Source organism: Acartia tonsa, chromosome 3, assembly GCF_053477335.1.
Source record: "Acartia tonsa isolate MP-2025a chromosome 3, ASM5347733v1, whole genome shotgun sequence".
NCBI lineage: Eukaryota > Metazoa > Arthropoda > Copepoda > Calanoida > Acartiidae > Acartia > Acartia tonsa.
In genome coordinates this window covers 21,506,497-21,520,436 of record NC_137262.1, presented here as the reverse complement: position 1 = coordinate 21,520,436, position 13,940 = coordinate 21,506,497, and the positions used below count along the sequence as shown (strand labels likewise).

Below are 13,940 nucleotides of genomic sequence, written 5' to 3'. Positions count from 1 at the left end.
TAGAACTTTTAGCCATCTCCAAACATGACAAGTTTTACATAATAATATAAAACTCTTATATATTGTATTTTACAGTATATTAGAAGATTAAATAAAGTAATTGTAGGTTAACATAATTTTAAAAATATCAAATTTTTTACAAGGGCAGCATAAATTACTATAATGTTGAAGAAATGCAATATTTCAATGAGTATTAGAATGGAAATTTTATTGTATTCATCTGAGTTTGTACAACGGGTTTATTAATATATCAAGACGAAGCCCAATCTGTCCCACTGCACACTGGTCCGGAGGGGTCAACAATTCAATTTTTCCTACCCATCAATTTAGACAAAAGTTGACCTGCCAGCCTTCAAAGACATCCTGGGCCACCTTTATTTTAAATATCAACTCATGTTGATAATATGTTTTTTGAAATAATTTGGGGCCAAAGCTGCAGAACTCTAAAATCTAAGAACGTATTATTGACATTGTTAAATTGGCTATACTTGCCTAAATCTGATAAAATCAAATATCCGCATGTTGGAAATTGTCCAACTAAAATAAGTCCTATATAAGTTCAAAAATTATTTATAACACAAAAAATGGTACAAAATGCAAAAATGTGTTTTTTTTCTCAGTTTTTAAGATAAGGGTAGGTTTGGCAAAATTTTCTTATTGAGTACTCTCTGAGCTTTTCGCATGTTTATTAAAGAGAATTTGTTGATATTGTAATTAACTTCATATTTCACGATATATATGGCATCCGGTTTTGTTCGTTTTGTGCAATATCTTAAAAACTATTAGATCGATTAAATTTCATCGATGTTGTAATTTAAAATTATTCCGAACGCGTAGAGGGGGGAAGGATCTATTTTTGCGGAGTAATATTTGAGAAACAAAATGAAAACATACGAAATAGCTGTCTTAACCTCTTTTCGAGGAAGCTTTGTGTTTATCAAGTTCGAAATTAAATTCCTTATCATTAAACCAAAAACAAAGCGCAAATGTCGTCTTTTAGGGCTTTCCTTTCATAATGTGGCGCGGCATAGAGTGTTTGTTTATTTTGAAGCGCACGTTCTTTACTTTTGAATGAGATATGAGAGTGTGAAGATTGCGGAGAACAAAATTGGGCCTATCATTGGTCTCATTGAGTGTGAACTACCCTAGTATATCAGGGATTTGAAACCATAAGAGCTTCAGGTAGAATTTGTTAATTTGATTAAGAAGTATGGTGTATAGGACGATTATATGTAGTTTTAAAAAAAGGCTTTAGCCAGCTAAGCATGAAACTTAATTATGATTAATATATGTTTTAGTAATTTTTATGTGCCTTATTGTTGCATTTAACAATGATTTATTAAACCAAATAATTTTCCTTTAAAAGCCAAAGTTTCCAAAGATTCTTTAACCATAAGAAAAGAAAAAGATTTTTTTAGTGCTCAAAGTTTTAAGATAACGAATAATATTTTATTCTGTTTATTAATTGATCTTGTAATTTCAGGTCTTTTGAAATAATTTCATCAATAAATCTATATTCAAACCTGCTGTTGAAACTTGATGGTTCCTGGTATTGGGGGTTTTGTATGTTCGCCAACTGATCTCGTGAACTTCCCGCTAATTCGGAAGTCCAAGCTCAACCAAAGTGTCATGGTTGAGACAATTTCAAAATATCTGATGAATAGGCGTTAGCATTCATCAAGAGATCAATAGCATCTAGTGAATTATTGATGCAATAAACTGTGACAATTTTTCTGTGAAATAAGTACCTAGTGAATCAATATGCCACTAACCAAAAAGCAGAAAATTGAGCGAGCTATCGCTATTGGCAGTGAAAGGCTAGAAGTTTTTGATGAACAGTTAAAATTGTTTTATGACAATCTAAAAGCCTGCCAAAGTTTTAGTTCATGTGAAAATGTGAATGTAAAATCAATTCGTGACATTTTTAGTGAGGTCAAGGACCAATCTGACCTAATAAAAAGTCTAAAACCTGCCGTGGAGACTAGTGAGCTGCGCGAGTTTAAGCGTGATTTGGATGAAGCTAGTGAGCAGAAAACTGTTGCAGATAAAGTTTATGCGTCGTTGGAGCAGTGTACAAAAATTCTGTACTGGCTTGACAATGATTCAGATGACGCGAGGTCAAGCACTGTCGCCAGGAACCTTGACGTCATTGAGAAGGTGAAGATGGACATGGGAGTGCTTAAAATTTCCGTGGAGTTGCGCCAAGAAGTACGTGATATGTACCGAAGGCTTAGAGAGATGGAACGTCGTTCATCTAATCTGGATGAGAGTGGGACACCTGCCATGCTCTCCAGAAGTATGTCTGCTGTGGATATTCGGAGTTCCAACCCGCAGTATGGGCGCTGGGACAACAGTTTGTTGCCGTCGTTCGACGGTACTGACACGGATTACCCAAACTTTAAACAGGTCTTTAAGGATCTATGCTCTGGTTATGGATTTGCTGACCAGAGGTTAAGTCTGATGTTGTGTATGGAGAAGGTGATAACCAACCCGGAACTACGCAAGCAAGTGTCAGCGATTAGAGATCACAATGAACAATGGGCGTTTCTTGACCAGATGTTTTTATCAAACACTCGCCGGTTCATGAGGATTTTAACTAAGTTGAACAAGATGAAACCTGTGGATAAACCTGTGGACGTGGTTAGCGCAATTGCTACCTTCAAGAGCATGATGCAGGAGGTAGAAGCCATCGTTGGTTCTGCAGCTAAGGATTACAACCACCTAACTCTCATTCATATTTTTAAAGACAAGTGCCCTGAAAATTTGAGGGACAAAATTATGATGGAGCTTGGTAGCATGAACCAACCAAACATCCCGAAGATTGTTGAACTGCTGGAGAGGACCAGAGGTGCCATGTTGGCCGGTGATATGTCCTATGATAGTGGCGCCGGCAAGAGAAATCGTGATAGAGCTGCCGCCGCGCAAGTATCTGGCCGCAGCGACGATAAGAATGGAAAGGCTGGAAAGGGCAAGGCTTCCAAGTGGAACAGTGCATGTCCTGTGGAGAGCTGCAAGGAGAAACACCCGATTTTCCGTTGCCTCACGTTTAAGAAGATGGATGTGGTTGACCGGAAGAAAGTTGTCCAGCAGAAGAAGTTATGTGAACTCTGCTTGTGTGACGGCCATACTGCTGACAAGTGTAATAAGTCTGATAAGCTTGGTGTTTGTGGTACCAATAATTGCGACAGATACCATTCCAGGTTACTCCATGAGGCTAGTGCTGGTGTGAATACAGTTTACAAGTCAAGTTCTGCACCCAGCCCCTGTACCTTCTTACTTCAGTTAGTTCCTGTTGTAGCACCTGGCGGCGGCACCTGCCACGCCACGGTAATGTTTGACTCCGGGGCAAATTTGCCACTTGTGTCTGAGAAGTTATCCAACAAGTTGAAGCTGAAATCTACTGGCAGATATACAACGATTTCTGTAGCTGATGGCAGTGAGTCTTCCTGCCGCAATGTTGTGTTTTATTTGAAGGATAGGGACGGCAATCTGAGGGAGTTTGAGGCAGCTGTCATGCCTACCCTCGGCGGGGCCAACGAGATGCGCTCGGTCCACCCCGAAACTGCCGCCGAGATATTTAAAATGCCGCCAGAAAGGTTTACATATATTAGTGGAGGCTTAGATATCATCATTGGAAATACACATCCTGACGTGTTTCCTTCAACCTACCAGAAAGTGGGCCAGTCTATGTTGTGGCGAACCATTTTTGGTAGTGGTTTTATCTGTACGAGTGCTGATGGTGGAGCTGGAGATCAAAAGTCAGCTTATAAGGCTGTCAGTGTCAGTGGAGGCACTTTGCCAGACTTTCTGACGTCTGAATCGTTTGGCATACAGCCGCAGGCACTTTGTCCAGGATGTACTGCTTGTCAAGAGTGCAAGGCTATGGCCGACGGCACTACCTGGGACCAGCGTGAGAGGCAGAGGATAATTGAGGCAGGTTTAACCCTAGACTTGCAGTCCAACAAGTGGACAGGTCAATATGCTTATATTGAAGATCCTCACACTTTACCCTACAATGAAAGTTTAGCCCGCAAAATTGCTGAAAAGGATCGTGCCAGGATGGTCAAGGAAGGTACCTATGGAATGTATGTGGAGGTATTCAACGACGCCATAAGAAGAGGCGTTTTCCAAAAAGCCACGCCTGAAGAGTTGCAGTATGAAGGACCTAAGTCTTGTTCATCAATAGTGGTTGCTTTCAAGGAGGATTCAAGTTCCACACCCATGCGATTGTGTGCAAATAGTTCTCTGACGTTCAAGGGTACCAGTTTTAATAACATAATGCTGGGAGGCCCGCCGCCAATGCAGAAGATATTTTATCATTTGATGCTTTTCCGCGGTTACAAGGTTGGTATAACCGCGGATATCTCCAAGTTTTATAACTCCATCCTGGCCACAGAGTTCGACAGCCAGATGAAGAGAGTTTTATTTTCCCCGACGCCAGATGGTCCACTTGAAATTTACCTGACCAAAGTTGTGAATTTCGGCGAGTTAGCTGCGGGAAATTTGGCAGTTACAGCCCTGAAGTTGACGTCCCGCCTGTTCGGCGGAAAGAGTGAAGCAGAGGTCAAGGAGATGTATGGAGAGGGACAAATAAATGGTAGTGAAATTGTTGCCAAACCTGAATTATGGAAGGAGCCACAAATACCTACCTACCCTGATGAGGAATTCAAGTTACCTCAGATTCCAGTTGCAGTCAAGCTTGAGAAGCACAGCTTCATAGATGACGTTATTTCGGGAGCAGGATCGAAGCCAGAAGCCAAGGAGATGATGAAAGAGGCCGACAGGATTATCGGTAAAGGTAGTTTTTCCTTCAAACAAGTCATTTATTCTGGAGATGATTGCCAGCATACCAAGGTTCTCGGGCTGATATGGAAGCCAGCCACCGATGTGTTGTCCATCGCCACAAGAGTCAACCAAGATGGTAAAGTCAAGGGAAGGAAGGTGAAAGAGGATGCTGATTTGTACAACCTCCAGGACGCCTTGGACGAGAATCTGACAAAGAAGATGGTCCATAGGTTCGCCGCCCAAACCTTCGACCCGATCGGGCTTTGCAGCCCTATTCTGTTGAGAATTAAACTTGTCCTGCGGAAAACCTGTTTGCTGAATTTGGGCTGGCAAGATTTCATTCCAAAAAGTCTACGGGATGAACTTGTTCAGTCGCTGGAGGACAGAGCTGAGGTCGCTAAATTGGAGTTTGACCGTTGTGTGGTTCCGGATGAACCAACTGGCCTTCCATCCTTGATGATGTTTTCGGATGGGTCATCAGAGGCTTATGCAAGTAATGCATATTTGAGGTGGCCAACTAGACAAGGATTTGAAACGTTTCTGCTAGCCACCAAGTCAAGAGTTGCGCCGGTCAAGTGTGAATCAATTCCACGCCTTGAGTTGATGGGGTGCCAGATGTCCACAAGGTTGGCAAAGTCCGTCAGAGATGCCCTGCCCTTTGATATTATCAGAGTGATGTACTTTACTGATTCATCGTGTGTTTTATCACAAATAGTTTCCAACAGTGCTATGTTGAACACATTTAATTCTCATCGTATTGGAGAAATTCAATCTGCGACCAACAAGGATGACTGGAGGTGGGTCCCGGGGACGCAAAACGTTGCAGATTTGGGCACCAGAAGCACCTGCAAGGTATCAGATTTGGGACCAGGTTCCAGGTACAGATTGGGCCCAGAATGGTTGCGCCAGGATGAAAGTGCGTGGCCGGTGAAAACTGCCGAAGAAGTCAAGCAGGTTTTACCCCCAGAGGAGTTGAATACCAAGATGGTTAAGTTATGTTCAATGAAAGTTGCCGGAGAAGCCGCTGAAGATGTCTTTAGGTTTAAGCACAGGAGATCATTTGGACAGGCCAAACGTATTATGGCAGCTGTCCTGCAAGTTGCGAACACCTGGTTGAAGAAGCTAAAGAGCAGACAAGAAGGTAAGACTACAGCCGCTGGTAGTCATGTAGCAGCCGCAGATGCTGTGTACAAGCCGTCTTTGTACAATTTTATGGCGGCGGCGGAACTTTTCATTGTGTCACGAAGCCAAGAGGATGAGTGGATAAATGATGCTAAAGGCAATTATGCGTCATTAAATCCATTAGTGCATGAAGTATCATTGACCTGGCCTGTCGTTGGTCCCGGTGGAAATTATGTGACCAGGGAGATGAGGATTCTTAAAATGGTTGGTCGAGGACAGCCAGTCATTGACGCCATTACTGGCGGCCGTAAAATGATATTTGAAGACATGCCAGGTTTAATAATTTTGGAGCCTGGTAATTGGTTAGCTGCTGTTTTTATGAGAGAAGCGCATGTTGAGCTTCACTCTGGTGTCCGTGGAACTTTAGCTGAGAGCCGCCGTTGGTGCTGGATTGTGAAGGCAAGGAGGTTGGCCATCATGGAAGTGAAGAAGTGTTGGCCCTGCAGTGTTGAGAGGGCTAAGGAATGTCGTGCTACCATGAAGGAGGTGTTACCTGACAAGTTGGTCCCGAGCAGGCCTTTTGAAGCTGTGCAAGTCGACCTGATGGGTCCGCTGGTTACGAGGAGAGCTGCCGCCAAAACGAGGAGTCAGACAGCAACGAAGAAGGTGTGGGTGTTCGTGGTGGTCTGCAGATTCTCAGGGGCGTTGTGGTTAGATGCCTTGGAAAAGTATGATACCAGCAGTATCCTGTTGTCCCTGCGCAAGTTGGAAGCTGTTCATTGTCTGCCGAAGATCATAGTAAGCGACATGGGCACACAATTATCCGGTGCTCGCAAGATTTTAGAGCAGAAGTTGGGCAGCCAGGTAGAGTTTTCTTGGTCTCAGATCCCGGCCCGAGCCCACCATTATGTTGGGCAGGCTGAGAAAATGGTGGGATTAACCAAGAGATTGCTGTCCAAGAAGTTGGTGAACAGTTCTGTTAATTTCAACGAGCTCCTGGTGCTGTTGGCGGAGGTCTGCAAAATTATGAATAGCAGACCACTGACGATTGAAGCTGCGAACGACGTGGAGAATTGGCGGCTGATTACCCCTGGCCAGCTGCTGGGAAATGTTGACCGCCAGCCGTTGTGCAATGTGGCGATGAAACCGGAGGACCAAATTTCCTCCAGGTTGAAGTTGTTGGAAGATTTATCTGCCCAGTTTTGGACTGCCTACCGCCAGGAGATCTTACCGAAGATATTACGGATGTCCAAGTGGAAGGATGAGATGGCAGAGCCACTAGCTGATGGAGATGTAGTTCTGGTTACGAGTACCAATCCGCTGATGAGATGTTTGAGGATGGGCCGAGTGACGAGAATTGAGGATGGAAGAAAGACGGCAAGAGTCTTGTTCAGACTGACAGATAAATCTCCCCTAGAAGAACATGCTGTATCAGTCAGGCAGTTGTTAAAAATTATGATTAATAATTGATTCTTATTTTATGGAAATTGAGTTTTTTTTAGTAAAAAGCCACATTTTTCATATGCCTATTTTCATGCCTAAAATAAGAATCAAATGAAATGCGATTAAATATTCTTCTATTTCATATGCTCAAATTTAATTTTATTGAGTTAATTTCTTTTCAAAAGTACAATTCATTTTAAAACTTACCTGAAAAGTTTAACAAAAAGGAATAAATGTGTCGAGGTTGCGTGATTCGATATTTATTCTAAGAAAAAAAATCAAGTATTTTTTTTAGCAGATTTTTTTTAAAAAATTATATATGAATTTCAATCAAGTAAAACATTTTTATTTAGATCAAGGAATGATTGAAAATTCATATTTAAAGTCTCATATTTTTTTACAAAGAAAAATTGGTATTTTTTCATAATTTCAATGAAAATTCTAACGAAGATATTATTTTGCTATTCTTTAAGTATTAAAAAGTTTTATTGTTGATTAAGATATTACAGTTCTTATTCATTAGGTTTGAAAAACTTTCTGCCCAAGGATTTTGAAAAATTTTTTCTTACTACTCTTTTTGATGCTTAACAAATTTAGTTTTAAGTACCTATAAATCTTAATTTTCTTGTCTAAGATTTATTTCGTTTTATTTTTACATTATTGTTTACATTTACATTTCAACCTGATTTCGTAGGTACTTATTGATTTATTAATAATGATTTATTGCCTATTGATTATGAAATGATTATTATTTAGTATAGTTGTTATATTTACAACATCATGATTAATAGGACTATCTATTTTAGGATTGTGTATGTGATCTTGTGATTGTCATGTGCATGGAATGTTGTATGTTACAAACCAATCCCCATCCTTCTATCCTAAAATGTGAGGTATTATGAGTCCTAGTGAGGAGTATAATATTGTGTATGCATTTCACGGGGTTTCATTTAGTTAGGAGCAAAATTGTCACGTTTTCGGGATGTGGCCATTCTCATGTGATTATGGTGAGTTGAGTTTAGTGAGAAATGTTGCTAGTGCTCAGCGCGAAAAAAAACCTTGAATCTCGTTAAGGAAGTTAATTTGACTTTCAAACGGGGGGTGTGTCTTAACCTCTTTTCGAGGAAGCTTTGTGTTTATCAAGTTCGAAATTAAATTCCTTATCATTAAACCAAAAACAAAGCGCAAATGTCGTCTTTTAGGGCTTTCCTTTCATAATGTGGCGCGGCATAGAGTGTTTGTTTATTTTGAAGCGCACGTTCTTTACTTTTGAATGAGATATGAGAGTGTGAAGATTGCGGAGAACAAAATTGGGCCTATCATTGGTCTCATTGAGTGTGAACTACCCTAGTATATCAGGGATTTGAAACCATAAGAGCTTCAGGTAGAATTTGTTAATTTGATTAAGAAGTATGGTGTATAGGACGATTATATGTAGTTTTAAAAAAAGGCTTTAGCCAGCTAAGCATGAAACTTAATTATGATTAATATATGTTTTAGTAATTTTTATGTGCCTTATTGTTGCATTTAACAATGATTTATTAAACCAAATAATTTTCCTTTAAAAGCCAAAGTTTCCAAAGATTCTTTAACCATAAGAAAAGAAAAAGATTTTTTTAGTGCTCAAAGTTTTAAGATAACGAATAATATTTTATTCTGTTTATTAATTGATCTTGTAATTTCAGGTCTTTTGAAATAATTTCATCAATAAATCTATATTCAAACCTGCTGTTGAAACTTGATGGTTCCTGGTATTGGGGGTTTTGTATGTTCGCCAACTGATCTCGTGAACTTCCCGCTAATTCGGAAGTCCAAGCTCAACCAAAGTGTCATGGTTGAGACAATAGCTAAATAGTATAAAAATCTGTTATATTTCATGTAGATTAGTTAAAATAAATTTCTAAATGTCAATTTTATTGTTTTATATTCATATAATTGATATTATTCTTTCAGCCTACTCTTTATAAGTCTTCGTGTGTGTGTGTGTGTGTTTGTGTCTCTGTATTTATCCGCGCCTAGTTTATGTCGTAGCGTAGAGTGAGGAGAGACACACACACACATTCAAACACACATTCAAACACCCAAACAAACACATCCTTATAAAATATGCTTTAATTTTATTAGCCTTTAGTAAGATGAAATAACAATGATTTAAAATATAATATTTTCTAAATGGATTAAATCAAGAAAATTTTGATAAAATAATCAAGATATTAAAAATTAAAAACGCGCAAATTTGAAATTTGCAGCTAGTGAAAAACTGGTTGTACTTACAAAAATTTTTACTTTACATGATATTTAGCCAATGCAATTGTCTACAAAAAAGTATTTCAGAGTCTTCTTGATTTGACAACTCCTTCCCGCCCTAAATGTCCAATAAAACCTCGAGAACGGCAAAAATCAGACTTTAAAGGTCATTTTAACGGTCTTTGATCTTCGAGGTCATATATTTTTTTTCTCTTAAATGGACTCCCTGGCCCCTAAAACCCCCATTTTGCCGTATTGGGCATCAAAATTGGCCAAAATACGGCTGAAAACGAATTGTTGACCCAAATCTCCGTTTTCGGACCAGTGTGGCACTGTGAGAAAGACGATTATTATATGACGTCATATAAAGGGAAAAGAAAAAGGGAAGGGGGGGAAAGAAAATCTCTTCAAAAGAGATGGGAGAAAAGGGAATCGTCTTTCTCGTCAGTGGGACAGATTGGGCTTCGTCATATATCAAAGGTAAATGTTTTCGATACTTCTGTCATTTATATAATAGCAAAATTTGTCATTGTCCAAGCTTTTTTATTTGGGGAGAAAAACATTTTTTAAGGGGGGGGGAATTTGTATTTGGTGGTGGGTTAAAATTTGCTTGGGGAGGGGGGAGTAATTACCCCCTTAAAAAATTTATCCCAGGGTTAAATTTTTTTTGGGGTAATTTAAAAATGTTAAAAAGTACCTACCTAATAATGAAGTACTATTAAATATTTAGTAGTATTTAATTCCTCTACATGAAAACACAATAATCAACTTACAAGTATTGCTAACTGATGAACCAATATGTTCTACTTTAAAGTGTAGCTTTAAATAGGTCCTAGTAAGGCTTTTAACTAGTTTTGGGGAGGGTACCACCAACCTGGCAGCCTGCTAAGATAAATTGCCCCTAGAAAAATTATTTTTGATATTTACTTAAATGTTTGATTAATTTGATTTATTCATTTATTTTATGGAAGTTTTACAATTAATTATGTTTTTAAATTTTTTTTCTTAATAATTGGAAAAATTTTACTTCTTTGAATAGACATTGTTTAGACACACCCAGTGCATTGTTTACTTTGATGATCATTACATACTATAACTTTTTTATCATGATTTAGAAGCGTTTTATTCTGGTGAAACTATATAGCATTTGATCAAGAACATCCAAGCCTTTCGTTTTAGGGGGCGGTAAAAGATGTTAATAGTGGAAGTAAGATTGCGCGCGGAGCTCGCCGAAATTTTTTTTATAGGATTATTTCTTTTGGGTGGGGTCAATCACCCCTTCCCCCCCCTCTTTGGACGTCCCTGATTCAACAAATATTTATGTAAAACTGCATCTTAAATCTTGAAATACCTTGCGCTTTATTTAAGTCCACATTTTGATCAATTTGTTAAAGTTTAAGGAATAAAAAAAAAGAAAACTTACATCTAAATTCAATCTCTCTTTGAGCTGTTCCATGACCATTTTCTGTCTTTGTAGAACAACAGAAGAAGGAAGATTTAAACTTCCACTCTAATTTTAACAAACAAAAATGATATAAATATATAACATTCAGAATATAAAAGCTTATTGCAACAACATTAGAGAACCAGTAAAACCTGTTATACAATAATTTATATTTAACATTAAACGTTAATCTTTGAAATTAAATAGTTTGATTAATATTAATGTGGATATTAAAACCTTTGAAATAGTAATAAATAGTAGAGAGTTGTAAACTTTTGGTTCCTGTTGTTTCAAAACTTTAAAATTTTAGTTCAATACATACATTATGATCAAAGTTTAATATAGTTCAAGCTATTTATTTCATATTAATTCAAACCATAAAACGCAAAATATCTTTACTTCATAAAAATTATGATGCTACAGATCCTCAATCTTCACAATCATAGAGGAATATTGTTATAAAACTTTTGCTAGTATCATAGATACTCTTTTCATTGCTGACACAAAAAAATATGAAATAAACAGTCACGTGATCAGATAAAATAAATACCTTATAAGCATAACTCTCAAGTTCCTCAAGTTTATTTCTAAGTTGGCTTATTGTCTCTTCTTCTAATTTCTTTTGTTCTTGTATCAGTTTTCCTCTGTCTAGCTTGTTATCTTGTTCTTTTTCTTTTAATAATTTAACATAAACTACTATACATAATAATACAATATTTTACACCATAACAGAAAAAATCTTTTACTTTCATTTTTATTTTGAAAATAAAGAGGTTCAAATTTAAAATGTTGCCTTTTATGATCAGTTAGAAAATCTTCCCAGCAATATAAAACTGTTTTAATCCAATTTTAATACCTTCAATAACTGACTTGATTTGCTCTAATCAAAGTGTTCAAAATTTTCTTAATACTTCAGGTTTTGAAGATTATTAAAAATTGGCTCTAAAACATACCATTTTTTATTGTCCTACCGCTACATTCCTGCAAGAAAGAGTTAAGTTAATATCATCGTATTATGAACGGCTTTCCGCGGATATAGAATGTACAATTATAAGATTAAAACCAATTTATTTAGCCCCGAGGTGCCGAAGGCACGGGCTAAAAAACTGGTTTTAATCTTATGATTGTACATTTTTATATTCGTAGAAAGCTGGATATAATACGATGCTAGACATAGTTTTTTCGTATGCATAAGAACCGGTTCCTATCCGGATTCGAATGAATACGAGAAAATTATTCTGGCTATTATGGAGTATTTTGATGTTCCAAAACATCTAATTTTCGTGTTTGGATACATATTTAATTTATGTTTTGATATGTTAATGTTTTCCTGGTGATACTAATTCATTAATTTCACAATCTACAACCTAAAAAATACTTTTTAAAATTACACTTTAAAAATGATCATAGAAGAAGGTACATTTTTCAATCACTTAAACAAATTATTCCAAGAATGCACAAGAAGTATTTAAAAGTTTGAAAACTTTTTGATTTTATTGATTTCTGTCAGTGTCCTTTTTCAAGTTTTCAAGTACGTCATGTGTACTTGATTGACTAATTATTTTAGCATTATACAATTTTTAAGTGGATTTCACCATAATCCAATTAAACAAGTAAAATTCAGCATCCTAAAATTATTGTAAAGTAAATTAAACCTTGGGCAACGATGGAACGATCCTGAAGTCAGGTATTCCAGTAAAGGCAAACTTTTGAAGTTCCTCCAGCATTTTTTCTCTGGCTTCAGGCGTTGCTGACATTACCTGTGCACAAAATATAGAGGAAACAAATCATTATTTTTGTCTTATATGTTCTTATTCAATAAATAAAAGAATAATTTGTACAACATTTTAAAGAACAAGGATGACAGCATCCATAAGTAGCGAAGCACAAAAAAATCATATACGTATATTTAAAGTGTATTCATTAATTGATTTATTGGAGAAAATATACAAGAAACCCTGTTTTATTTTGTATAATGATGATGGTCAAAGTAAATTACATAAAAGATGCTCATAACAATGGGAAAAATTATTTTGATACTGATATCCCAAAAAAGTTTTAAAATTGGACCAAAAACACCAAAGATATGGGGAAATATGTAAAACATATAAAAATAGCAAAAACCTGCTAAAAGACAGTCTGACCGCCATTCTTGTTTTCTTAAAACGACAGGAAATTTAATTTTTAAATCCTTAACTTAATAAAATTTGGAAAATCGGACTATATACATCAACGATATAGAAAAATTTAAAAATAGCCAAAAACCTGCAAAAAGGAAGTCTAATCGTCATGGTTGTTTGCTTTAAACAACTGGAAATTTAATTTTGATATGTATAACTGAAAAAATTTTGAAAATTGTACCATAAACACCAAAGATATGGAGAAAAATGTGAAAAATACAAAAATAGCCTAAAACCTGCTGAAAGGCAGTCTGGCTGTCATAGTTGTTTTCTTTAAAGGACAGGAAATTTAATTTTGATATCTATAACTAAAAAATTTTGGAAATCGGACCATAAACACCAAAGATATGGAGAAAAATGTGAAAAATACAAAAATAGCCTAAAACCTGCTTAAAGGCAGTCTAACCTTCATAGTTGTTTTCTTTAAACAACTGGAAATTTAATGTTAATATCTATAACTGAAAAAATTTTGAAAATCGCACCATAAACACTGAAGATATGGAGAAAAATGTGAAAAATACAAAAATAGCCTAAAACCTGCTAAAAAGTGGTCCTATCGCCATCGATGTTTTATAATTAATTGTGCTCCTTAATGATGGGAACGTTGTCAAAATATTTCAGCATTCTACCTTTTACAGGAGCTGAGTAAATCCCACTTCCCCCATAGCGTTACGGACTGACGGACGGACTGACGGACGGACAAGGTGAATTATAGAGTA

The 13,940-nt window shown here is 36.8% G+C and overlaps 2 protein-coding genes across 4 annotated transcripts in view; one reads left to right on the top strand and one right to left on the bottom strand.

Moving 5' to 3' along the window:
- LOC145313631 (RUN domain-containing protein 1) overlaps nt 1–13,940 on the bottom strand; it is a 61,241-nt gene that overhangs the window by 34,686 nt on the left and 12,615 nt on the right. For all 3 annotated transcript variants that reach the window (XM_080153118.1, XM_080153119.1, XM_080153120.1), the window contains 4 exons: nt 12,697–12,801; nt 12,374–12,408; nt 11,592–11,715; nt 11,021–11,107 (listed from right to left, as the gene is read on the bottom strand). In XM_080153118.1, coding sequence (XP_080009244.1) covers nt 11,021–11,107; nt 11,592–11,715; nt 12,374–12,408; nt 12,697–12,801 — 351 coding nt within the window. The remainder of the gene's footprint in view (nt 1–11,020; nt 11,108–11,591; nt 11,716–12,373; nt 12,409–12,696; nt 12,802–13,940) is intronic.
- Nucleotides 1,066–10,996, top strand: LOC145312919 (uncharacterized). The gene is made up of 3 exons (XM_080152127.1): nt 1,066–1,182; nt 1,484–5,411; nt 10,966–10,996. Exons 2-3 carry the CDS (start codon nt 1,762–1,764, stop codon nt 10,994–10,996), a joined length of 3,681 nt encoding a protein of 1,226 aa, XP_080008253.1. The 5' UTR covers nt 1,066–1,182; nt 1,484–1,761.

Excerpts from the sequence above, each read along its gene's own strand:
- LOC145312919 (XM_080152127.1), top strand. The coding sequence starts at position 1,762 with ATGCCACTAACCAAAAAGCAGAAAATTGAGCGAGCTATCGCTATTGGC. Across the intron at positions 5,412-10,965 it reads GGGTGCCAGATGTCCACAAG|TCCACATTTTGATCAATTTG; the intron begins GTTGGCAAAGTC and ends GCTTTATTTAAG.